Here is a 23,416-nt window from a genome sequence, read left to right as displayed (position 1 = left end):
GTAGGTTTAAATGGAATCATTGAGAAAAAATAGTTTATTTTGGGTAAAACTTTCATTTTAATGGTGGCTATTCGTCCTATTAGAGAAATAGGAAGATTATTCCAGCGCTCCAAGTCACTATAAATGTTATCCAGAAGTGGAGAAAAGTTTAAATGAATTAAATCAGTTAATTTAGGTGAGATTTTTATGCCTAAGTATTTTAAATTACCTATAGGAAATGAGTAGTGTGGGTCCTAGCTTGCAGGGTTCCATGAATTTTCTGTAATAGGTAGAAGTGTTGATTTTGTCCAGTTAATAGAATAATCTGATAACTGTGAGAATTTAGTTATTTGTGGTCATTGATGTTGTATGACAGGTCCTCGCTAAAACACTTTAATATTTTTCACGTCCACTGATTCCAAACATTTGGATTTTCTTGAACACAAATGATGCTAAAGTTGGATAACTTTAATATTGTTGTGTTGAACTAACAAATGTAATTACTTCATACAGGTTGACATAAATAATAGATATATAAGAAAATTATTAAATAATTCCAAAGAACTTTATATTGTGAGCCCTAATAATCATAATTATAATAATAATGCTCCTCCAGGGTTCCTTCCCAGCGACTGTAAACTTGGTTCTGGTGTTGCGTCCCACTACTTTGCTGCAGCGGGCATTGTCGGACTTCCTCTTCAAGTTCAACAAGGATGAGTTCAAGATGAAGGTGGGGCTTTTCTCCCTGTAATGGTCATTCCCGCGACTTCCTGTGTAATTGGGTCAATTTCTCTGCTCTGCTTGCCTCACATTGTAACAATCTGCGTCCTTGCAGGTGGTCATGCTGAGTTCGGTGACCGAGCTCCATGCCTATATCGACCCGGGACAACTAACCACAGAATTGGGGGGTGCGCAAGAATACTGCCATGAAAGTTGGATTTCACACCGCACAGTAGGCTGTGCACACATGCGCACACTCTCATTAGGATGACATCTTTTGTGAAACATATATACCTCACCAACGGTTTCTGCATTTCCGATGCAGGCAATTGAAGCGTTTGCTCTCATGGTGAAGACGACGGCTCACACTCTGCAGGCCTTTGGCACAGAGCTTGCAGAAACTGAATTGCCCAATGATGCTGAGGCCACCACCAGCCTGCTGCACTCGCATTCTTTTAAAAAAGAAAAAATGAAGGTCTCTTTTTCATTCTCTGTCATGGGGAGGAAAATTCAGGACTCATTCTGGGTTCTGGATAATTGGATTGCTAATTGTCTGAGTAATACTTAAACCTTTTAGTGAACATCAAATAGGTTACGATATATGCTTTTGGGGCTTTTTGATGTCTGTTGTGTTTACGATATGGCTATATTTTTAAGAACAAATTAAAATAGCTAAGATTAAACCTTAGAGGTGGTTCTATAATTCAATCAGGCAATTTTAGCTGAATTTGCAATGATGGTCACTCAAAATAAATAAATTAATTAAGTTTTTATCTTTCTAAATTTGGATTTGCACCATGCTGGTCAGAGTTTTCCAAAAAGACGATTTTTAAAAAAAAAAAAGTTTATATGCTATTAACTCATTCACTCCCAGCCATTTTCACTGAAGCAAGCCCCTTCACTCACGGCTGTTTTACTGGATTTTGCAAGGCCCACAGAATATTCTGTTCTTTTGCTATAAAAAGATGGAACCTACCAAAGGAAATATTAGAGTCTCTTCTTTCATCAGGAAAAAAGTATATTTGTATCTGTTTCCGTTTTGCAGCATTTACCATTAGAATATAGCTAAGTTTCATCATTATTCACAAACCTGTTGAAAACACTGGCAAAAAGAGCTTGTTGCAACATAGTCCTGGCTGATCTCTTATACCCTGCTGCCACCTGCTGGCCGTTTTTTGTAATAACAACCACTGCTTTAAGCCTCCTCATGTCAGAAGCTGCATCAAAGCCATATGCTCTAGCATTAAAACAAAAACATATTTATATGTTTTTGGGTTTGAATGAGTTAAAGATATTTTTTGTAATTTGGTCATGTGGCTGATGTCTCATGTTTTAACATGTTTATTTTTCCAGGAGGACCTTCAGGTGTCGCAATCTCAAGGCGCACGTTTGTTGAACTGTATCAACGAGCCTTTTCAAACTAACACGGAATACAATATGACCCATGATGAGCTGGAAAACTTAGCCACTGTACAGCGGTAAGAGCAACTTGACTGCGTGTGCATGTTGGACTTCTTCATTCCCTGCTAGGTCATTCACCTCCCACCCTCAGACTCTTGGGTCAACTGGACGAGACTGAGACAGCATTTGATGATTTCTGGGAACGCCACCGCTCCAAGCTGGAACAGTGTTTGCAACTTCGCCATTTTGAGCAACACTTCCGTGAAGTGAGTTATGACAAATTCAAGCCCATATTTGACAAAAAAAAACAATTCTGTAAAATCAGGCTTTGTTGTTGTAACGTCTCTCACAGGTGCGCTCCCAACTTGATGCAACGTTGGAACGGTTATGCGGTTTCTCAGAGGTCAGCGTAAATCCCGCCCATGCCGAGCACGTCCTCCGTGAGCTTAGCAGTCACGAGGAAAAGGCCTGTGTAAGAACACATGCACATACACACACACGTTTGTCTTTGTATCTTAGTAGGGAATCTCATTGACATAATGCATTTCCTAGCTAATTACGCTAACCTTAGCCATCACAACTTATTTCCTAACCCTAACACTTACGCTAACCTCAACCAAAATCCAATTCAAACCTAAACTCCAAAATAAAGTGTTGACCCTCAAAAAGAGGTCTGAACTTGTGGGGCCCATCAAAAATATCCCCACAAGGACACAGTATTCCCACAAAGATAGTAAAAACCCGAAATATGGGCTCCATCATGTAGCAAAAACAAACAAACACACACACGCACATACACTGCTGAAGCCCACATATATAATTGACCTGCACTCAAAAAATAACTCAAATTGGGTCAAAAGGGGCCCAACCCATTTTTTTTTGGGGGGGGGGGGTCAAACGAATAACCCTCAAAACAACCCATATATTTGGGTTGCTTTGTGGGTTGTTAATTTAATGTGCCCCAACTTTTTGGGTTAAATCACTTGGTCAGTTAATTTTGATCCAATTCATTTGGGTTATTCAATTAACCCAAAAAGTTGAGTCAAATTAATAACCCCCAAAAGACCCCCCAAAACTCTGTTGCTTTGTGGGTTGTTAATTTAATTTGACCTAACTTTTTGGGTCATATTACTCAGAAAGCTGGGTCAATCCATTCTTGACCCATTTTGGGTTATTTTTAGCCCAACTGTTTTTACATTGTGGTGGCTCATTGCATCTTATTAAAGAAGAGATGAATTTAAGGGTAATGTAAAATTAAATTACTGTAGGTATTTAGGAGACACCGTAGTTGGATCTATGAAGGTTACTGATCAATTTGACTACCTATTTAAAACAAACACACTAGTTGAGTGGTTTAACATCTACACACATTCTTGGCCATTCATAGATTGTTATGGTTGTGGTTGTTTTAGCGCGCCACATTGTTTTGTTTTTTTCTAAAGGATTTTATTTGTAACGCATTAGGGTTGCGTGAGTCCTGGATCATCTGCTGACTTTTGGCAAAATACGTGTAAGATACATTGGACTACTCACTCACCAGTCAATTGCAGGGTACACATAACCTAATTTATTGACAGTTTCAGAGTCGTTAATGGACCTAACAAACATGATTTTGAAATGTGAGAATAATCTGGAGTGCTGCAAACCCACAACATGCAAGCGCTAATCTGATGCTTCAAACAGGACGTTCTGGACTACGCACTGTCACTTGCCAGCGAAGGTGACGGCCTGATTGAGAACGCTCACTATGCGGAGGACTCCATTCGGCCAAAGTGTTGCGAGCTGAGGGCAGTGTGTGAGGAGATCAGATCTACTCTAAGGGACAAGAAGAGTCTTCTTCTGACGGCGATGGAGCTCCACCATACCCTGGAGAAGGTACACGGTTTCCAGGGCACACAACACTGAAAAAAGTGATTCGTTGGACTAAACTAAAAAAAAAAAATAAATGCTGTAATTTGTTACAGCTAAAAAATTAAAAAAATATCTTTATATTCATGATTTGGTTGAAAGCATCATTATCAATTTAATATAAATCAAATACATAAATTTTTCCCAAAGCCAAATAAAAAAGTTACATCCAAGTAACTTTTTACAGTGGAATAAACTAATTAAAGTCAATTTTATAACTTTACCCCGAATCGAATTTCTGATTCAGTATGAACAAAATTTGCAGGGTACAATCTGAGATGGTTGCCAGACAATTGTAGGGCACATATAGATGAATAAACATACACACAACCACATCAAGTGTCAATTTAGTGTTCAATTAACGTACGTAGGCACAGGGAGAACATGAAAGCTCCGCACAGGAAGGCTGGAGGCTGTATTTGAACCCTGGACTGTTGAACTGTGAGGCGGATGTGCTTAGCTGTGGGCCACCAAGCCAGCCAAGCTAATTGAAATAAAACAAAAACGTATATGCAGTCAAATACCAAACTGCCACAAAACAGAAAACTGTCCATATAAACACTTTTTATTTTTATAAAAAATAAATAAAAGGGTTTTTTATTTATTTAAAAAAAGTTAGAACTGTAAAAATGTATGAAAGTTTTTTTTCTTGATATTTTCCCCTTTCTTGAATTCTCATCTGTATTAGTTAAAAATGTCAAATTTTACACCCAAAGGGGAGCTAAATGAAAAACAAGTTGTTGTTTTTTAATTTGCAAAAAAATTGTTGTGTGCCCCCACTAGTTAGACGAAAAACAAGGACTCATGTAATTTTACAAAATGTTGCACAAGTTTGCAAAATACTCAAAAAGATCTTTTAGGGACAGTTTTCCATTTTTTTTTAACTTGCATTTTGTTATTTTAATGCAGATATATTTTTGCTTTAACTACAAACTTGGTGGCCCACTGACTGGTAAGCATGCCCGTCTCACAATTTAGTAGTCCAGGGTTCAAATCTAGCCTCCAGCCTTCCCATGTGGTGCTTCCATGTTCTACAGGTCTCTGCCATGGACATTCGCCAGGTATTTGCCAGTTTGCTCCTACATCTCAAAAGCATGCATGGTTGGTTCGTTGAACACTTAATTGTCCCTTGATGTGTATGTTTGTGTTCATCGCCCTAAAATTGTCTGGCAACCACCTCAGGTTGAACAAATTTTGTTCATACTGAATCAGAAATTCAATTTGGGGGAAAGTAATAAAATTGACTTTATTTAGTTTATTTCAATGTAAAAAGTTACTTTATTATTTGGCTTGGAAAAAATAAGTGCTTTTGATTTATATTCAATTGAAAATGATAAAGAGAAAAACAAATGCAAAAATTGGCTGTAACGGCATTTTTTTTTTAGTTTAGTCCAAAGAATAACTTGTTTCAGTGGAAAGTGCTTCATGGATTTGTTTCATCAGGCCTCCCGTTGGTGCGAAGAGGGAGTTTTTCTGTTAGCGAGCCAGCCAGTAGACCGATGTCAGTCTCAAGATGGAGCTGAGGCTGCTCTCCAAGAATTGGAACGATACCTGGAAACCGCACCGCTTCACACCCTCATCGACTGCAGTGCCATCTGCTGCCAGTATGAGGCGGTGCTCACTACTCAGCTCAGGGTCAGTCAGTTATATACTTGGCATTCTTCTAAGGATGTAGCGACGTTCTAAAAGTGGTGAATTAAAAAAAATAAATGATTAATGAATCTCTCTCCTGATCCATGTGGCACATTTCGATATACTGTATATCCTCCATCAGGACCAGGTCGAGAGAGTTTACCAGAAGCAAAGCTCCGTGCAGGAGATGTTCGAGAAGCGACGCGTCAGCCTAAAAAAACTTGCCGCCAAACAGACACGACCAGTTCAGCCGGTGGCTCCAAGACCGGAAGTCAAATCTCCACAGGCATCCCCCAGTATGTTCTGAAGCACGATGTCATCAAATTTTGTACATTGGACTTGTATACCAACTTTTTTGTGTATCAGATCAACAGAGAAAAGAGAGGAGGTACTCTGCAGATAATGCCCTCTGCAGAAAGGTAAATGCTGAATGTGATATGTTGGAAAATTTTCAGACTCCACTAAGAAAGTGTCTTTGTCCAGGTGGAGTCTCCCGTACCCAATGGTGGCACCAGACATGCCTCCCTTTCCGAGGAAGACGAAAACCTGGCTGTGCTTCGACGGTGAGGGCCTCTTCAGTCCGTCAGCTTCCACAGTTGTCCGTCTGGAAACAAAACAAAAAAGCTATGTTTGTGTTTTCTAGTCACGTGATGAATGAACTGCTGGAGACGGAGAGAGCGTATGTGGAGGAGCTTCTGTGCGTTTTAGAGGTGAGCGTCCTGGTGTGGCTCTACCATAGCTGATGATACGTACGATCTTGGGTTAACGGCGGGGCGGTTGTGTGGCTGCAGGGCTACGCGGCGGAGATGGACAACCCCTCCATGGCTCACCTCATTCCCAGTATGCTGCTGAAGAAGAAGGACATCCTGTTTGGGAACATGTCAGAAATCTATCAGTTTCATAAAAGGTATTTTTTTATATATTTACATTTGTGTACTTCCTGTATGTATCGTAAGCATGACTGAATTTGATTTTCAGGACATTCCTGAAGGAATTGGAGGCTTACACAAACTGCCCTGAACTTGTGGGCCGCTGCTTTTTAGAAAGGGTTAGTAAACACTTTTTGTTTTGACAAAAGGATGATTCAACGGCAAGGATCATTGTTGAAGTAAAACAAACTGGTTTGTTCTCTCTCCTCAGATGAAGGACCTACAGATCTATGCAGCTTACTGCCAGAATAAACCTCGCTCGGAGAGTTTATGGCGGCAGTGCTCAGATTGTGCCTTCTTCCAGGTGCTTTGAATTATTGAAACCAAAGCCTGATATTGTCATTTTATTTGGTTATAATTAGTGCTGTTAAAATTAAAGTGTTAACTCATTGATTAATCACAAAAAATATTGATTGCAAGATTAATCGCTCTAATAATTTTGACCACACATTATCCTTTATCTTGACAGTGGATGGTTACGTTAGAAAAGAGTGCTGCCAAAGATAAAGTGTTAGCTAATTAATTAATCACCAAAAAATATTGCATTAATCATGTATTAATGCAGATTAATCACAATATTAATTTTGACCACAGATTATCTTTTATCTTGACAGCGGATGGCTATGTTGAAGGTAGCACAGGTTGTGTTTGAGCAATAAATATAACTACATGCTTTAAAGTAAAGCATTGAATAAATGTTTTCGTATGACATTCAGAATATTTCTTCTCGTCAAACCACTGGGGTCATTTTTTTCCATTTCAAATTATGCAAGTAATTAACTGATTAGGAAAAGAGGAGGATGAGAGCGTGCAGTGGATCAGAAAATGTTGAAGACGTCCTCATAACATTAAATGCCAAAATAATTAACATATAACAGATGCTCTTTAAATTTGCAAATTTTGATTTAAAAAAAGCCTTTTTTAATTAGGCAATTAATCAAAATTCTAAGATGTGATTAATCTGATTAATAAATGTATTAGTTTGACAGCTCTAGTTAAAAGTAGCACAGGTTGTTTTGAGCAATAAAATTTACATGCATTAAAGTAAAAACCTTAAATAAATAAAATGAAATAAATATTTGTGTGTGACATTCAGAATATTTATTCATTTCAAACTACTGGGGCCATTTTTTTTTTCATTTTAAATTATGCAAGTAATTAACAGATTAGAAAAAGAGGAAGATGAGTGTGCAGTTTATCCAAAAATGTTGAAGACATCCTCATAACAATAAATGTCGAAAGAATTAACATTAAACAGGTGCTCTTCAAATTTGGCGGGCAAAAAATGTTCATAAAAAGCTTTTTTAATTAAGTGATTAATCGTGATGAATCAAAATTCTAAGATGTAATTAATCTGAATAAAAAATGTAATCGTTTGACAACTCTAGTTATAATGTGCACTCACAACATTCTGTCTTTACAAAGACAACAAAAGCACTCCGAAAAGGTCCTTTGGTTCACTTCTATGAAACCATTTTCACAATAATGAATCTAGTGCTGTCATATTTTTAGAATCAATTAATCTATTGATTAATCGACTAATCTGTTTTATTTTAATTTTGAATTTCAGATTACTGTTTATTGTTGTACCAGTGATTGTTTTCCTTTCGTACTTTGTCTTCATATCGTAATAAATAAAAAAAGATTGTACTATGTTACCGGTTCGGTCATTGTTTTCCAATGTAAAAACAGATATTTGCAAATGTTGTATTTAGATTAAACACAGAAGCTAATTAGTTTTCTTTCATGAATGACTACAGAAGTCAGTGAACAATTACTATTAATATGCTGAAATCAGAGGATTTGGACAACTTTAAATTAGAAAATGGCTTCAAATGATTACTCGATTATTAAAATAGTTGTCAATTAATTTGATAATCGACAAAACACGGAGTAGCAACAGAGAGCAGGGCTGGATTCAGAAAAAAACTTTGATTAATAACTTTGAGCGGGCTGGATGCAGAGAAACCTTGATGGAGCGCAGGGCTGGATGCTTGGAGGAAACACATGGAAGAACAGCTACTACTCAAACAGCTATTCAGAATTCTATATGACAGAATAAAGGCCCATACGACAGAGTCACAAATACAGAACCTATGCACTAATAAGTCTATTTTTTTCTTCTTCTTTTTGGCACTAGGAGTGTCAGAAAAAGCTGGAACATAAACTTGGATTGGACTCCTACCTCCTTAAACCCGTCCAGAGAATCACAAAGTACCAGCTGCTGCTGAAGGTGAGCTGCATTCATCTGGCGTCATCACACGTGAAAGGTGGAGAAGACTGGCTGTGCTTCTGTTTGTGTTTGTAGGAGTTGTTAAAGTACAGTAAAGGTTGTGATGGCTGTGATGACCTCCAGGAAGCTCTCTCCTCCATTTTGGGCATCCTGAAAGCTGTCAACGACTCCATGCACCTTATTGCCATCACAGGATACGAGGTCTCATTCCAGCATTCCCACATTTTATTGTGATTTTTATTCTCCTCACTTTTTTGCCGAGAAACAACTCGAACATAATACTTCCGATTTACACCGTTCAGATTTCACGCCTTTTGGGGTATTTATCATCTGATTCTATGTTACTTACAGATTCACACACAATTTAACATTAAATATAAACTTTACCCCATGCATTTTCAATGGGACTGACATTGAACTTTTTCCTAAGTCCCACTTTTCACGCCCACTTCCAGCTCTCTGGTATACTGCTCAGTGGCGCACTTGGTTAAGTGCATTGTCCAGTAACCAGGAGGTTGCGCGTTTTAATCCATTGGATATCATTTGTTCCACTTTTCAATCTAAATGGTGTATTGCATGCCTAGGTGGTGCTATTGAGTGTTTTTTTGTTGTTGCATTTTTTCCTTGGGTATCATTAGTTCCACTTGTCCATCTAAATGAATGGAGGGTACTGCATGCCTAGGTGGCGCTATTGAGTGATTTATTTATTTATTTTTGCATTTTTCTCATTGGGTATCATTAGTTCCAGTTTTACATCTAAAAGAATGGAGGGTACTACATGTCTAGGTGGCGCCATTGAGTGATTTAATTTTTTGTTTTGTTTTTTGCATTTTTCCATTGGGTATGATTAGTTCCACTTTTCCATATAAATGAATGGAGGGTACTGCATGCCTAGGTGGCGCTATTGAATGATTTTTTTGGGTGTGCATTTTTCAAATGGATATTATTAGTTCCACTTTTCCATCTAAATGAATAGAGAGAAACTGCATGCGTAGGTGGCGCTATTGAGTGAATTATTATTTTTTGCATTTTTCCATTGGATATCATTTGTTCCACTTTTCCATCTAAATGAATGGAGGGTACTTTCAGATAATATGTGGAGCGCAGGCAGCACGGTGGCTGACTGGTTAGCACGTCCGCCTCCCAGTGCTGAGGACGTGAGATCGAGTCCGGGCTTCGGCCTTCCTGGGTGGAGTTTGCATGTTCTCCCCGTGCTTGCGTTGGTTTTCACCGGGTACTCCGGTTTCCTCCCACATTCCAAAGACATGCATGGCAGGTTAATTGAACACTCCAAATTGTCCATAGGTGTGATTGTGAGTATGGTTGTTTGTCTCTGTGTGCCCTGTGATTGGCTGGCAACCAGTTCAGGGTGTACCCTGCCTACTGCCCGAAGCCAGCTGGGATAGGCTCCAGCACCCCCGCGACCCTTGTGAGGAAAAGCGGTCAAGAAAATGGATGGATGGATGGATGGATGTGGAGCGCTATGCCAATGAACGCTTTGTTGTTTCCGGAAGCGTTTTGCCAGTCGCGGGCCGCGGCACAACGGATGACTTAACTCGTCCTGCGGAACGTGTGTTTGCCGTTATTATTGCCTTCGTAAACAATTGCGGACAACGTCAACAAAACAACTTCATACAGAAATCACGTTCTATCACCAATTAAGGGCACTAAAAGAAGACCTAATTACGCTGACATTGTATTGCACGGTGCCTGTTGCCAGTGTTTAGGGCGTCTACAGTGTTAGCGTGCTAACGGTGCTAAGCCACTGCAGCTAGAGTCATCGGACTACTTTTCAAAGGCAGTCTAATGGACGTAATGATTTGCACACTTTGATGCTGACAGCCGGACACAGTTGCCGTTCCTAATAAATAAACCAAGCTCACTCAATTGTGCACTTGACGGTTGGCAAAATCACAACTGTGGTTCTGATGTCACTTTGTCTCAGTCCAAAAACTACTCAACTCGGAATTGAATTTCATACAAAGTGCTTTCATGGAATAAAGACAGGTAAAACAAAATAACATCAAATAAATTACTAATTATCTTATGTGAGTAAATGAATATGTCAATAAAATAACACAAGTAGGTAAGTAAATAAAATTAATTCATAACAAAATACAGCAGGCACGGTAAAACATTGAAACAATGATGAGTCTCATGCCAAGTCAAACGCCAAAGAACAAAGATGTGTTTTAAGAGTGGGTAGAGAAAGAGATTGCCTAATATTTATCGGAACGTCATTCCAAAATCTCCCTAACTTTTTAGAGAGGAAAATAATGTGCTGTTAAGCACAATTTAAATTTAAGTAAAAAAAAAAGTTGATTATTTAGAAATGAAAGTTGATCCATCCGTAGGCTATACCAAAATATTCAATAGCTGCAGCACGAGTGGGGACTGCAACCCGCAGTGCTATACTGTACTATACATAATGTAAATGGATAATGATAGAGATGACCTGACACTTGGGGAGGACTGGCCATCAGGAATTTCACAAGTTTCCCAAATGCCCAGTCCATCCACGGTGACGAATCAAATAGTAATTAATGGCTTGATGTTGGTCGAACAACGAATCGGCACGTTGGACACTGCACCACACCGTTCCCCGGAAAAAGTTCAGGCTCAGGATATTATTTTTATTTTTATTTTCGCTTTTGCGCCTTTGACTTTCTGTCCAAACTGTCAGTGACAGTGAATATTTTCCTCTTATTTCAGGGTAACCTCTCAGAGCTGGGTCGCTTGCTGATGCAAGGCTCCTTCAGCGTTTGGACGGAGCACAAGAAAGGGCATGCCAAGGTCAAGGACCTGGCCAGGTTCAAGCCCATGCAGAGGCATCTGTTTTTGCATGAGAAGGCCCTGCTCTTCTGCAAGAAGAGGGATGAGAATGGCGAGGGATACGAAAAAGCGCCATCTTACAGCTTCAAACACTCTCTTAATGTAAGGCACTGCCATGTTTAGTACAGAATCACACAGATTTCATGTTGCTAAACTCATATTTTCGCTGTGTTTCCCAATCAGATGAGTGCAGTGGGAATTACAGAGAATGCTAAAGGTGACAACAAGAAGTTTGAGGTTTGGTGTAATTCAAGAGAGGAAGTTTTTATTGTCCAGGTAAGCTTTATCGTTCTTTCCTGAAAATTACATCAGATAACAGTAGATCAAAATGTGCCACAAATAAATTAGCCCAAAGTGACATCTATGGAGGACCAAAACTGCCAAAAAAAAAAAAAAAAGACAAAATAAATAAAAGTGAAAATAAAAATGTATATAAAAAAATAATTAAAAAAATTAAATACAATTTTTGAATATAAATGGATATTTAAAAAAAACTAAATGTAACCATGAATAAATAAATAAAAATAAATAAAAGCTTAGGACCGCCCCCTCATTTGAATAACATTTGGACCTGGCAGAGCGTCTGCAGCATGAAATAAATAAATTAGAGAGCAGAGCGTTTTTATTTATTGATTGATATTTCATTCTATTTCCATATTTAATTTTGTATTTATTTTTAAATTTATTTTTATTTATTTTTGCATATATATTTGTTTTTATTCCCATGTATTTTTATTTTTATTTTATTTGTTTTATTATATTTTCATTTCTGTTTTTATTTTCACTTTTTATTTATTTATTTAGTCTTTAAAAAAATAAAAAATAAATTGGCAGCTTTGGTCCTCCATCAGGCTTCTGTTTAAGTTCTGTAGCTCAAAATCTCAAGTAGTCTTTTTTTTTTATCATATGAGTTTTAAGACCTAAGTACACTATTATCCATGAGGGTAAAAACATGCGTTTTGTAGTATGTTATTCACACAAATAATACATTTTACATGATAAAAACAGTTTCAATAAAACCATGAATAAAATATGCCCACAGATAGATAAAATTATGACTTTATGGCCATACGGGTGTGTTAAGTGGGGCTAAATGTACCAGGAGAATCAAACACAACCTGAAGCTTATATTGAAAGGTTATTTTTATTTAGGCTCCAACGCCTGAGATCAAAACATCGTGGGTGAATGAGATTCGCAAAGTTCTCACCCAACAGCTCAAAGCCTGCAGAGGTATCGTCAACAACACTTCACTCACTGGCAAAGCCGATTTGCTTGTAAGCTTTTGGTTCCATCATTTGTAGATGCCATCCAGCAGAAGAGCTGTGACCCCCCAAACCAAACCACTAACTGCTCCATCTCCCTCAGGTGGGTAGTGTGGGCCGCTCTACACATCAATTGTTAAACCTTCATGTTGTGGTGGTGACTCTATTTTGCTGTTTTTACACAGCCCCTTTCGGAGCAGCAGTCAAAAGAACCAGAAAAAGCAGGAAGACAAGAAGGCGGAAGCGAACCTCGTGTCCGACAACAACTCTTCGCTTGCCAAACATAAAGGTGAAAACTCTTGAGAGCATCAAGGGACTGATTTCAAGTTGCTTTATGATCTGGAAGTGATCTGTAATCCTGCTCTTCTCTTCACCACCTCATCTATCTCATCTTCTTTTGTGCCTCTGTGACCGGCACCTATGCGTCTTGCTTCCCATTTATCAACTCATTGCTTCCAGATGAGACGGTGACAAGTCCAACCGCGGACAGGTCTTCCGTGGCGAAAAAGCGTTTTACTTTCAGTAATCTCAAGAGTCCAAAAGGTAATGTGACCAATCTTGACTGGCCTTTTTATAGAAGTGCTGCAGATGCTGATTGATAATTCAATTTAATTTCATTCAAGTTTATTTATATTGCGCCAAATCACAACACAAGTTGTCTCAGCACTATTGGTATGTAGTACAGCATAACAATTTGTGGTTTTGATGCAACCGCCATTAATTATGAAGAGCGTTCATGACATTTGGAGCAAGCTTCAGCTCACTGCGGCGCTTTGTTACGTATGCAAATGAAAATAGATTTGTTCAAATTAGAAATCTGCAAATAGCCGAGGCTGTGAAATCTGACCTGTGGTATGGAAGGGCATGACTGTACACTCAACAAATTCCAGTCTAATTGGCAGATTTTACAGCGATATGTCTGTTACATTATTAAATCTGTTACAGAGTTAAATCTGCTGTATCTTGATGCCAGGGATCTGATCTGGGTCAGATCCAGATGCATATTAGTTTGTTTGACATGTCACTTTCTGACCCTCTATGTGGACTTTTGTTGAAATTGTTACGATTTGACAGGTTAACTGAGGAAAGGAAATTTTAGTCCTTTTTTATACAAAATCGTTTGTATGTGCAATACAGTTGAACATCGCATAATCACTGTTCAGCACCCATGGATTCACCTATTCACCCTGTTTTTGTTTTGTTTTTTGTTTTCAATTTTCTTTTTTTCCGGGAAGCCCCCCAGTGCATTTTAAACGACAACAATTCTATGCGGATTTTAGTATCACCCACCATCGACTGTATCATGAAAATGACAAATTCCAGGTGGATATTTTGAACACAAACAAATAAGCTACTGAATCTGCACGGATGAAAAACAAAAAGACTTCTCAGAGCTCGAGACTGTGTGTGTGTGTGTGTGTGTGTGTGTGTGTGTGTGTGTGTGTGTGTGTGTGTGTGTGTACTTGCAAATGGGGCCAACTTTTCAGTGTGTGCTGATAAAACTTTCATCTGGTTGCACTTGCGCGAGTGCATGTTTTATTGCTCCATCTGCAGGGTCACTGTTAAAACATGGCTTAAAGTCATCGTCTTTTTCACTACTCTTTATTTATGTGTGCGTTAGCAGCAGATTCTCTTCAAATCTTTCAGATTGTGTTAAACACTCACATAATAGAACCGCATAATGGCTCGTTTTTCAATTTCCAATTTTTTAACAAAAATCGGGAGATTGTTTACGTTCAACGGAGAGCGCAACACTGCCTTTTAGCCAAATTTTTGGAACATGTGTGCAAATATCCTTAGAAAAACTATCACGTTTGTCTTAAAAATAAATGCATGTGCCCGCTGATCCACAAACACACCAAAAATTAACAAGCAGAATTTAATATTTACAAATTATAAGCAATGCAACTTTTTATTTTTTTGGTGAAAATTTTGGGGACAAATGCTCTCCCCATACTATAAAGCTGCCCCCCTATGAGTTAAACAAAATACAGTAATGTTCACATAAGATGCGGCGGCCCAATCCAGAGGTTGTGGGTTCGATCCCATGCCATTGTGACCATGTCGAAGTATCCTTGAGCAAGATATTGAACCCCCAGTTGCTCCTGATGCTGTGTTATCAGTAGGTGAATGGGTAGTCGAATGTAAAGTGCTTTGAGGGCCTTGCAAGGTGGAAAAGCGCTATATAAATGAAGTGCCATTTACCATGAAAGAAAGGCCTTTGAGTCTTGCTTTTTAAATGATATAAAATAATTGACCTGTTTTATCAGCCACTGTTTGTTGCAGACAAACTTCTTGTTACAGTAAAACATTTTGCTGTGCTGTGTCCAGTGCTACCACTGCACAAATAGTGTTAGAACCCTTTAGAAGAGTAATTTCTCAGCCATTCCTTGCTCATGTGTGAACACTGACCTCTAGTGGTCGTAGTGCAGAATTGCATGAGTCCGTGTAGCTCGCAGAAGCAAACTGTTTGATTGTTGTTTGTATCTGTCTGCTCCCTCACTCTCCTTTTTTTCCGCTCTTCACTGTCCTTACCTGTGTGGCCAGGCTCGGGCATGAGCCCAGAGCACAGTGCCAAGCGACACTTGGTCAAGAGTGACCCGACTCCGTTTGGGTTCAAAGGTATAATGTTATCTCATCATTCAATAGGTTGTCAGTTTCCCATTTGTCATCTCTCTTTCTTCTTATGCTCATATATGGTTTGTGCATTTTCATCGTCTTGTGTTTTCAACACAGTCCAGTAGTAACTGGCTGGGGTGTTGGAATGGATATACTGCACAACCATTATTAGTGGGACTGATCATTCTCCTTGCAATTCACATTGTCATGTGTATAACTATTATCCACATGTCAGAATCATCGACATTATCATCACAATCATTCAGCCATGAGTGTTTTGTAATTTGTGGAGTTTGTCTGTTTTCCATGGAGAAGGCCCTTTCTTAATTTTTGCTGGCTCTTTGTCCTTGTCTAGCCCCTTACATCAGTCTGAGCAAAGCCAAATGGGCCAGTGCCTCTAGTCTGTTACAGAGCAAGCGGCGAGGTACAGAGCAGCCATTTGCTGTGATTTGCTGTGATTTGTTGTTTGAGTTTGTAAAATGTGGCCCAAATTCAGGGCTCTAGTGTGGATCATATTTTGGGCTATTGCTCCAAGAGGCACATTTCCGGCTTCCGGCAATTACTCCACACACATCTTGTTCCTGTGTGCCATTCTATCACTTCTCTAAATGCTTTTTTTTTTCTTAATACAAATCTCTCATGCATTCTCACGCCTTGTTCTTACAGGCTGGACCAAAGTGTCGCTCTCGGTGGACGCCTCTGAGGAGAATGATGGCTACTCCAGTGGCGAGGAACCATTGAACTCTGACGCTGAGGATGATGCAGGACAGAAGCTGGTGAGAATGGCAAAAATGATTACCCTACGGGGATACCTTTAATGTTTGCAATGGCATATTAGGGCCACGTATATATATATATATATATATATATATATATATATATATATATATATATATATATACTTTTTCCAGAGAGGTGCGGGTGGGGTGGGGGTGGGGGGCTTAATATTCCAAGAAAAAACTCGCAAATTTACCACTTTCTAAGAAAAAAAAGAAAAAAACTCAAACTTACAAGAAATACATGTAGCGTAGCTAATAGCTATAGTCTAAAGTGAGGATTCGTCAGTGGTTAATGGGACACAGTTTATAAAATGAAAAGCAAGGATGGAGACAGATTCATTCTTAATTTAAACTTTGCTCGTTATACACGGCAGCTAGCGCGACAACACTTCCTGATCCCCTATCATCTGACTAACACTAACCAATCAGAACTCAGCATACTTTAGGTAAATGCATGTGAATGACGGAGAGCAGCAGATTTGACAATCAACCTAACTACTTGTACAAAAAAAAATAAAAAAATAAAAAAAATAAATATATATTGAATGTTTAAATAATAATTCTGGAAACATAAATGTACAAATAAATATACATTTTAACAAATTAACTTAAGTGATTGATCCTCAAGATGTGGACCTTCGCAAAGTGAGGCGTCTTTGTCGCTGTCAATACCCAGTACATTAAACACCAAACGCGGGGTGAGCAACTGACCTTTTTCTGGCGATGCAATTGCACTTTATAGTCAATGTACTGTATTTTGCACCGTGCGGTGCAGAAGCCGCATTTGTAGGCTATTTGGAGGTGCGGCGCACTTAAAATCGGCACATTCACCAACGTTAAAATTCTTCGCACCAGCTAATCAGTTTTGGGAACGGACTGCAAAGTCACACACGGCATCCTGTACAGGTCTGTCTCTACTCGGAGGTTGTGGTAAGTGTTTACTTGTTTAAAACTGCAGATAGCAATAGTGCTAACATTAGCTTAAGTATTTAGCATGGCCACCAGAATGCAAGTGAAAAAGTGGAAGCGATCGAGGTGCTCTCATCAAAGAAAAAAAGGAAGGCGCTGCAGAAGAAAGAGTGGCTTACCTGTAGTGCAATACTCTGCAGCGCTCTCTTTACCAAGCAACCCTCTCCTTCTCCGGTGTGCACAATGAAACTGCCGGTACTCACCAACGCCAGCGACCAGCAAGGCGGACACTCACTCCTGTGTTTGGTGATTAATTCAAACAGACACTTGCTTGTAGTGTTTTTTTGTTTGTTTGTTTTTTGCCTGTGTCACCACAACATCCTCTTTCGGCCATATTCTTTCGGCTTTAATTTTATTTCGTCTGAATGCCGAAAATGCATATTTTGGTCAGAATATTACCCCCACCCCCAGAAAAAAAATAATAAGTGGCCCTAATACGCCGTAGTAAATGTTGAACACAATCTGTGTCGATACACTGTACTCCAAATTGTATGAACTCGTGTTAATGTAGTATTTAAGTGGCCAAGAACCTGCTTTGTAGTTTTTGAGTCAAGTATTGCTCAAAGTTGATTGGCTTTTAGATTCCAGGGAAGTATACGGTGGTAGCAGACTCCGAGAAGTCGGGACCTCAGCAGCTCTCAGTCAAGAGCGGAGATGTGGTGCAGCTCATCAAAGAGGGAGAGGAGGGCCAGTGGTAAGTCTTGTAGTGCAAAATAAATATTTGTTGCTCCTTCAAAGTCGACAGCAAATGTGTTCCAGTGCAGGTTCGTGAGGAACCTTCGCAGCAGCAAGGAGGGCTGGATGGCACATGCAAACCTACTCACCCTAATATCTGAGTCCAAGTCATCTCAGTCACTCAGCAGCTCAGGTCGGGCTCAGTAATCAGTCTACATTTTGTGCATTGAATTTAATTTTGTTGTGAGAATGTTGGTGTGTGTTTTTAGTCCAGACCATTGCGTTCCAAGTTGAAATTGAATTTATTCTGCAGATGACAGTGTCTCGGGAAACCTTAGCACTTCCTCCAGCTGCAGTGAGACCTACACCAGCTTCTCAGACATCAAACCCTGACCCAGCCAGCACCACAGAAAACCACGTGTTGCCACATCAGAGATCGGCACCAGTGTTTTAGCTGAGTGTTACATGCTAATTGCAGTCTCTGTGTGTTCACTTATGTAGCATTTATGTGCACATGTCTCAAGAATGCCTGCGCTCGATTGTTATCGCGTACTGCTGTTTGCCAGTAAGTCACAGCCAGCACAATTCTCCTGAGAAAAGCAGAGGCATTGAGCTGCAACTAGTATATATCGCCCCGCAGCTCAAGGGCATAATAGGCTTCTGAGATTTTTGCAGTTGTTCCCATCAATATTGAATACCACACTGTTGGAATCACCAGCGCCATCTGGTGGTCAGACATGCTTTACTTCCACAAAGCAATCTGAGAGGATGTGGACCTTGTCCTCACCTCTCAGTTGCTCTGGATTAACCTCTAAAGCAGCACGTGGCTGGCAGGTGTGACCACATTCCAGCCCCACTTGGACTAAAGTCTTTAGTCTGTACATTCTTCAACATATACAGTGAGGAAAATAAGTATTTCACCCCCTGGTGATTTTGTGAGTTTGACCCTTTACAAAGAAAGGAACGGTCTATAATTTTCATGGTAGGTTCATCTTAACAGTGAGAGACAGAATATTAAAAAAAATCCCAGGAAATCACATTATATTAATTTTAAACATTTATTTGTCTTTTATTGAGGAAAATAAGTATTTCACCCCCTACCAACCAGCAAGAATTCTGGCTCCCACAGACCCAGGGACAAGATTATAGACCTGCACAAGGCTGGAATGGGCTACAAGACCATTAGCAAGCAGCTGGGTGAAAAGGAGTCAACTGTTGGTGCGATAGTTAGAAAATGGAAGACACACCAATTGACCATCAATCTCCCTCGGTCTGGTGCTCCACGCAAGATCTCACCTCGTGGAGTGAACCGGATCATGAGAAAGGTGAGGAAACAACCCAGAACTACACGGCAGGAGCTTGTTGATGATATCAAGGCAGCTGGGACCACAGTCACCAAGATGACCATTGGTAACACACTACGCCGTAATGGATTGAAATCCTGTAGTGCCCGCAAGGTCCCCCTGCTCAAGAAGGCACATGTACAGGCCCGTCTGAAGTTTGCCAATGAGCACCTGGATGATTCAGAGGAGGCTTGGGAGAAAGTGCTGTGGTCAGATGAGACTAAAATCGAGCTCTTTGGCATCAACTCGACTCGCCGTGTTTGGAGGGCGAAAAAAGCTGACTTTGACCCCAAGAACACCATCCCCACCGTCAAGCATGGTGGTGGAAACATTATGTTTTGGGGCTGTTTCTCTGCTAAGGGTACAGGACGACTTCACCGGATCGAGGGGAGGATGAATGGGACCATGTACCGGGAAATCTTGGGTGAGAACCTCCTTCCCTCAGCCAGGATATTGAAAATGGGTCGTGGATGGGTGTTTCAGCATGACAATGACCCAAAACATACAGCAAAGGCAACAAAGGAGTGGCTCAAGAAGAAGCACATTAAGGTTATGGAGTGGCCTAGTCAGTCTCCAGACCTTAATCCTATAGAGAACTTGTGGAGGGAGCTGAAGCTTCGAGTTGCCAAGCAACAGCCTCGAAATCTTCAGGATTTGGAGAGGATCTGCAAAGAGGAGTGGGCCACAATCTCTCCTGGGATCTGCGCAAACTTGGTGACCAACTACAAGAAACGTCTGACCGCTGTGCTTGCCAACAAGGGTTTCTCCACCAAGTACTGAGTCATGTTTTGCTAGGGGGTGAAATACTTATTTTCCTCAATAAAAGACAAATAAATGTTTAAAATTAATATAATGTGATTTCCTGGGATTTTTTTTAATATTCTGTCTCTCACTGTTAAGATGAACCTACCATGAAAATTATAGACCGTTCCTTTCTTTGTAAAGGGTCAAACTCACAAAATCACCAGGGGGTGAAATACTTATTTTCCTCACTGTACATGCAAATATGTTTTCATAACAAATCATATGTGCTTGTGTCGCAGACCCAAAACATCAGACTTAAAAGTACACTCAAGGATTTTTTTCCAGATTCTGCTTACTTATCTCTGGTTTGCAGTTTTAAAAAAAGAAGAAAAAAAGGCTTTGTCCCATTGTGTTACTCCCAGCCCAACTCAGGCATGTGACAGTAGTTACTTCTCTCCAAGCAACGAGACCAAGACCGGCTCAGCTTGTTTGCTCCATCGGCCTGACAACCATCTTCTACAACACTGACATATAACTGGCAGACAGGCACACACAAAATGTTATTTTATGTGTGACACACACAGCAAGGATGGCCCTAAAATAACTGAAGAATGCCTCTTACCTTGTTTTCTATAGACAGACATTTTGACAACCTTCCATTTTTACTGTACTCACATGGGTGTTGTAACACCTAAATCCAGTGCAGCTCACTGCTGTAGTAAAAGCAGCCCCACCTGTTTATTGCTTGGAATCAGGTCTGTCTTGTGACAATTATCAGTGTTCTTGATGTTTTTGTTGAGAATCACTTCAGTCCAGTGTAATTGTCCATCACAGACTGCATGTCTTCCCTATGTAAGGGGTATGTCTCACAAAAGCTTCAAAATAGTCAGCCAGCAAATCTCAAACTGTGGCTGTCGCTGTGTGTTGGTCATTCTAATATAAAATTGTCACTCTTGTACAGTACTGTGTTCTGTCAAATACCTCACCTAATTCTCTAGTGCTTGATAGTCATAGTCATGAAGAGAATATCTTTTGTGAGTCTCTCCCCCAGAAAAATGTTTGACCAGCCATTGTTGTGCATTTGGAGTATTTATTTTCTGCCCTCATATGAAAGCTGACACAGGCACTAAAGTTGTTAGTGTTTGATCACAGTCACACAATTATTTGTACTGTCAACATGGAGCTGGAGAGATTGTGTTTATATTTTGTACTTTCTTTTTACACAGCACATTGCAGCAACCACAATCTTTATTTTCCTACTGTATATCTACTGATTATGGCATTGATAAAAAGCTATTATAACTGTATATTTGTAAATATGTAATTCTGTATTGTATGTAAAATCAAAAGCAGTTTTAATAAAGTCAGATGGTTTCTTTTTTGTTGTTATTTTTCATTAGTGGAGAAAAGCAATTAATGCGAGTGAACCACAATTATCCATTAATCCATATCTTATCTTCATTCAGATCGCAGGTGAGTTGGAGCCTACCCCAACTTGCTTTGCGTGAAAAGCAGGGTATATCCTGGACTGGTCGCCAGCCTGTTGCAGAGTACATACTATACAGACAAATAACCATTTCACTTTCACATTTGCACCTACTGACAATTTAGTGTCTTCAGTTAGCCTAAGAAACATGTTTGGAATGTGGGAGGAAGCTAAAACAGCTTGTGGAGAACATGCAAACTCCACAGAGGATGGCTGGAACTTGAATTCAAACTCCCAACATTAGAATTGTGATGTGCTAACCACTCACCCAGTCATGCTTATGGTGACCACAGTTCTCATTTGCTAAATGTCTAAAAGTATGATTGCTAATTTGGTGATTTGATGCGTATCGCCATATGAGGTACAATACGATTTGACGGTTTATTTTAAAAGGACGATTAGGTTCAAGTGGGATTATGATTCGATTCAATATGGTAAAGTTCACTTCAAGAGTGTAAGATGCAAAGAAATTCTTGTTATTTTACAATATGAACTTGTCAGGACTGTGAATGTGGCATTTCCTACAAATATATATTTCTCTCCATAACAGACTATTTGATAAATACCTTGACTGTTGTGGTGACCTTGGATATCTCATGAAAAGTGTTTGGCTGATGACAAGTAAGGAACAGAACCCAAGCTGATTGAGGTCAAGTGTGAAATCCACAGTTAGTTGTGATTTGGGGTGCAATGTCCAGTGCAGCTGTTGGTAAACTCACCTTTCTTAACTCCAAGGGAACTGCAACAGTCTACCAGAATGTTTTAGGACTTCATAATTCCTTCTGCTGAGGATCTGTGCGGAGATACAGATTCTTCATCTTCCAGCAAGACCTGGCCACTGCCCATACCGCCAGAAGCACCAAAATCTGGTTTGACGCCAATGCCTTCACAGTCCTTGACTCGCCAGCCAACTCGCCGGAGCCATTAAGAATCTATAATAATGGCGTCTTATCTGTAGAGGAAAATGAGGACCGTCAGACCCAAAAAAAGAGCTGACAATTATCAAGGAAATTGCCCAGGCAATGCCACCCACAGCACATCTAGGCAGTGATTAAGGCAAAGGGATTCACAACCAAGTATTAAGATTAACACATCATTTTAAAAATACCATGTTTTGGTTGATTGTCATTTGATGCTATCCTTATATGTCTTTATTTTTTTCTACAAAAACTGAGAATTACATGGTGAATTCTTCACGGTATTCTAATTTTGTGAATTCCTCTTTTTGTGGGTTTCATGAGCTAGAAGACCAATTTATGTAAACATTAACACTTTCATATTATGTTAAATTGTTTCAATTTTGAGGCCTGACTGTATAATCTGTGGAAGTTTAACTTTTTGAATGAAATAATGGAAATTAGTCCCCTTTTCAATGATATTGTAATGTTTTGGAAAGGGTCTGTATATATACAGTAATCCAGATTAATTTAATTTACTTGAAATTTTATGGGAGTAAGAAGACTTGCGGGCGCATGCACACTGTAAATTATATTCATCCGACATGAATGATACTAAATAATCATTTTTGCAAATGAAAAAATGAAATGCAAAATAACCCTTTTGAATTGTATTTACATGTGTAAGAATTACGAAAATAAAGAGGGACGACTGTAGAAAAGACGTAGCGTGTGAGTGAACGAGAGACCAGACCTACCGCGGTTGGAAAGCTAAAGATGTTATGCGAAATCTAACCAGAAGTGACGTTTAACCACAGTAAAAGCATTTTCAGTACGATTTTATTAAATTATACTTTTTATTATTATTTATTAACTGTGACACATAAAAAAAAATCTTTAATCGTATTTCTTCATTTGTTCTTGTCCTTCCAGTACTTAAGCAATAGGTTAGCGTTGGACTGAATATGTGCTTTTCGATGAAACCTTTAAACCGGTTTCCACCGGAAG

The 23,416-nt window shown here is 39.4% G+C and overlaps 1 protein-coding gene across 6 annotated transcripts in view; it reads left to right on the top strand.

Moving 5' to 3' along the window:
• The window catches only part of mcf2la (mcf.2 cell line derived transforming sequence-like a), a 51,458-nt gene extending 32,582 nt beyond the window's left edge, over positions 1 to 18,876 (top strand). For 3 of the 6 annotated variants that reach the window (XM_077552271.1, XM_077552279.1, XM_077552305.1), the window contains 28 exons: positions 596 to 709; positions 815 to 931; positions 1,025 to 1,174; positions 2,053 to 2,177; positions 2,252 to 2,366; positions 2,453 to 2,572; positions 3,784 to 3,975; positions 5,452 to 5,643; positions 5,783 to 5,936; positions 6,007 to 6,059; positions 6,124 to 6,203; positions 6,284 to 6,350; positions 6,432 to 6,547; positions 6,619 to 6,688; positions 6,781 to 6,873; positions 8,710 to 8,802; positions 8,878 to 9,003; positions 11,515 to 11,736; positions 11,818 to 11,910; positions 12,787 to 12,865; positions 12,937 to 13,000; positions 13,083 to 13,186; positions 13,357 to 13,440; positions 15,445 to 15,519; positions 16,183 to 16,292; positions 17,846 to 17,958; positions 18,029 to 18,132; positions 18,253 to 18,876. In XM_077552271.1, coding sequence (XP_077408397.1) covers positions 596 to 709; positions 815 to 931; positions 1,025 to 1,174; positions 2,053 to 2,177; positions 2,252 to 2,366; positions 2,453 to 2,572; positions 3,784 to 3,975; positions 5,452 to 5,643; positions 5,783 to 5,936; positions 6,007 to 6,059; positions 6,124 to 6,203; positions 6,284 to 6,350; positions 6,432 to 6,547; positions 6,619 to 6,688; positions 6,781 to 6,873; positions 8,710 to 8,802; positions 8,878 to 9,003; positions 11,515 to 11,736; positions 11,818 to 11,910; positions 12,787 to 12,865; positions 12,937 to 13,000; positions 13,083 to 13,186; positions 13,357 to 13,440; positions 15,445 to 15,519; positions 16,183 to 16,292; positions 17,846 to 17,958; positions 18,029 to 18,132; positions 18,253 to 18,332 — 3,105 coding nt within the window. In that variant the 3' untranslated portion in view covers positions 18,333 to 18,876. Of the gene's footprint in view, positions 1 to 595; positions 710 to 814; positions 932 to 1,024; positions 1,175 to 2,052; positions 2,178 to 2,251; positions 2,367 to 2,452; positions 2,573 to 3,783; positions 3,976 to 5,451; positions 5,644 to 5,782; positions 5,937 to 6,006; positions 6,060 to 6,123; positions 6,204 to 6,283; positions 6,351 to 6,431; positions 6,548 to 6,618; positions 6,689 to 6,780; positions 6,874 to 8,709; positions 8,803 to 8,877; positions 9,004 to 11,514; positions 11,737 to 11,817; positions 11,911 to 12,786; positions 12,866 to 12,936; positions 13,001 to 13,082; positions 13,187 to 13,356; positions 13,441 to 15,444; positions 15,520 to 16,182; positions 16,293 to 17,845; positions 17,959 to 18,028; positions 18,133 to 18,252 lie in introns of those variants that run through there. The other 3 variants (XM_077552289.1, XM_077552316.1, XM_077552296.1) reach the window with 3 other exon arrangements.
• Positions 18,877 to 23,416: the final 4,540 nt, after the last annotated feature.

This window comes from Vanacampus margaritifer, chromosome 1, assembly GCF_051991255.1.
Source record: "Vanacampus margaritifer isolate UIUO_Vmar chromosome 1, RoL_Vmar_1.0, whole genome shotgun sequence".
NCBI lineage: Eukaryota > Metazoa > Chordata > Actinopteri > Syngnathiformes > Syngnathidae > Vanacampus > Vanacampus margaritifer.
Note: the sequence above shows the minus strand (reverse complement) of the source record. Positions and strands in the feature narration are given on the sequence as shown.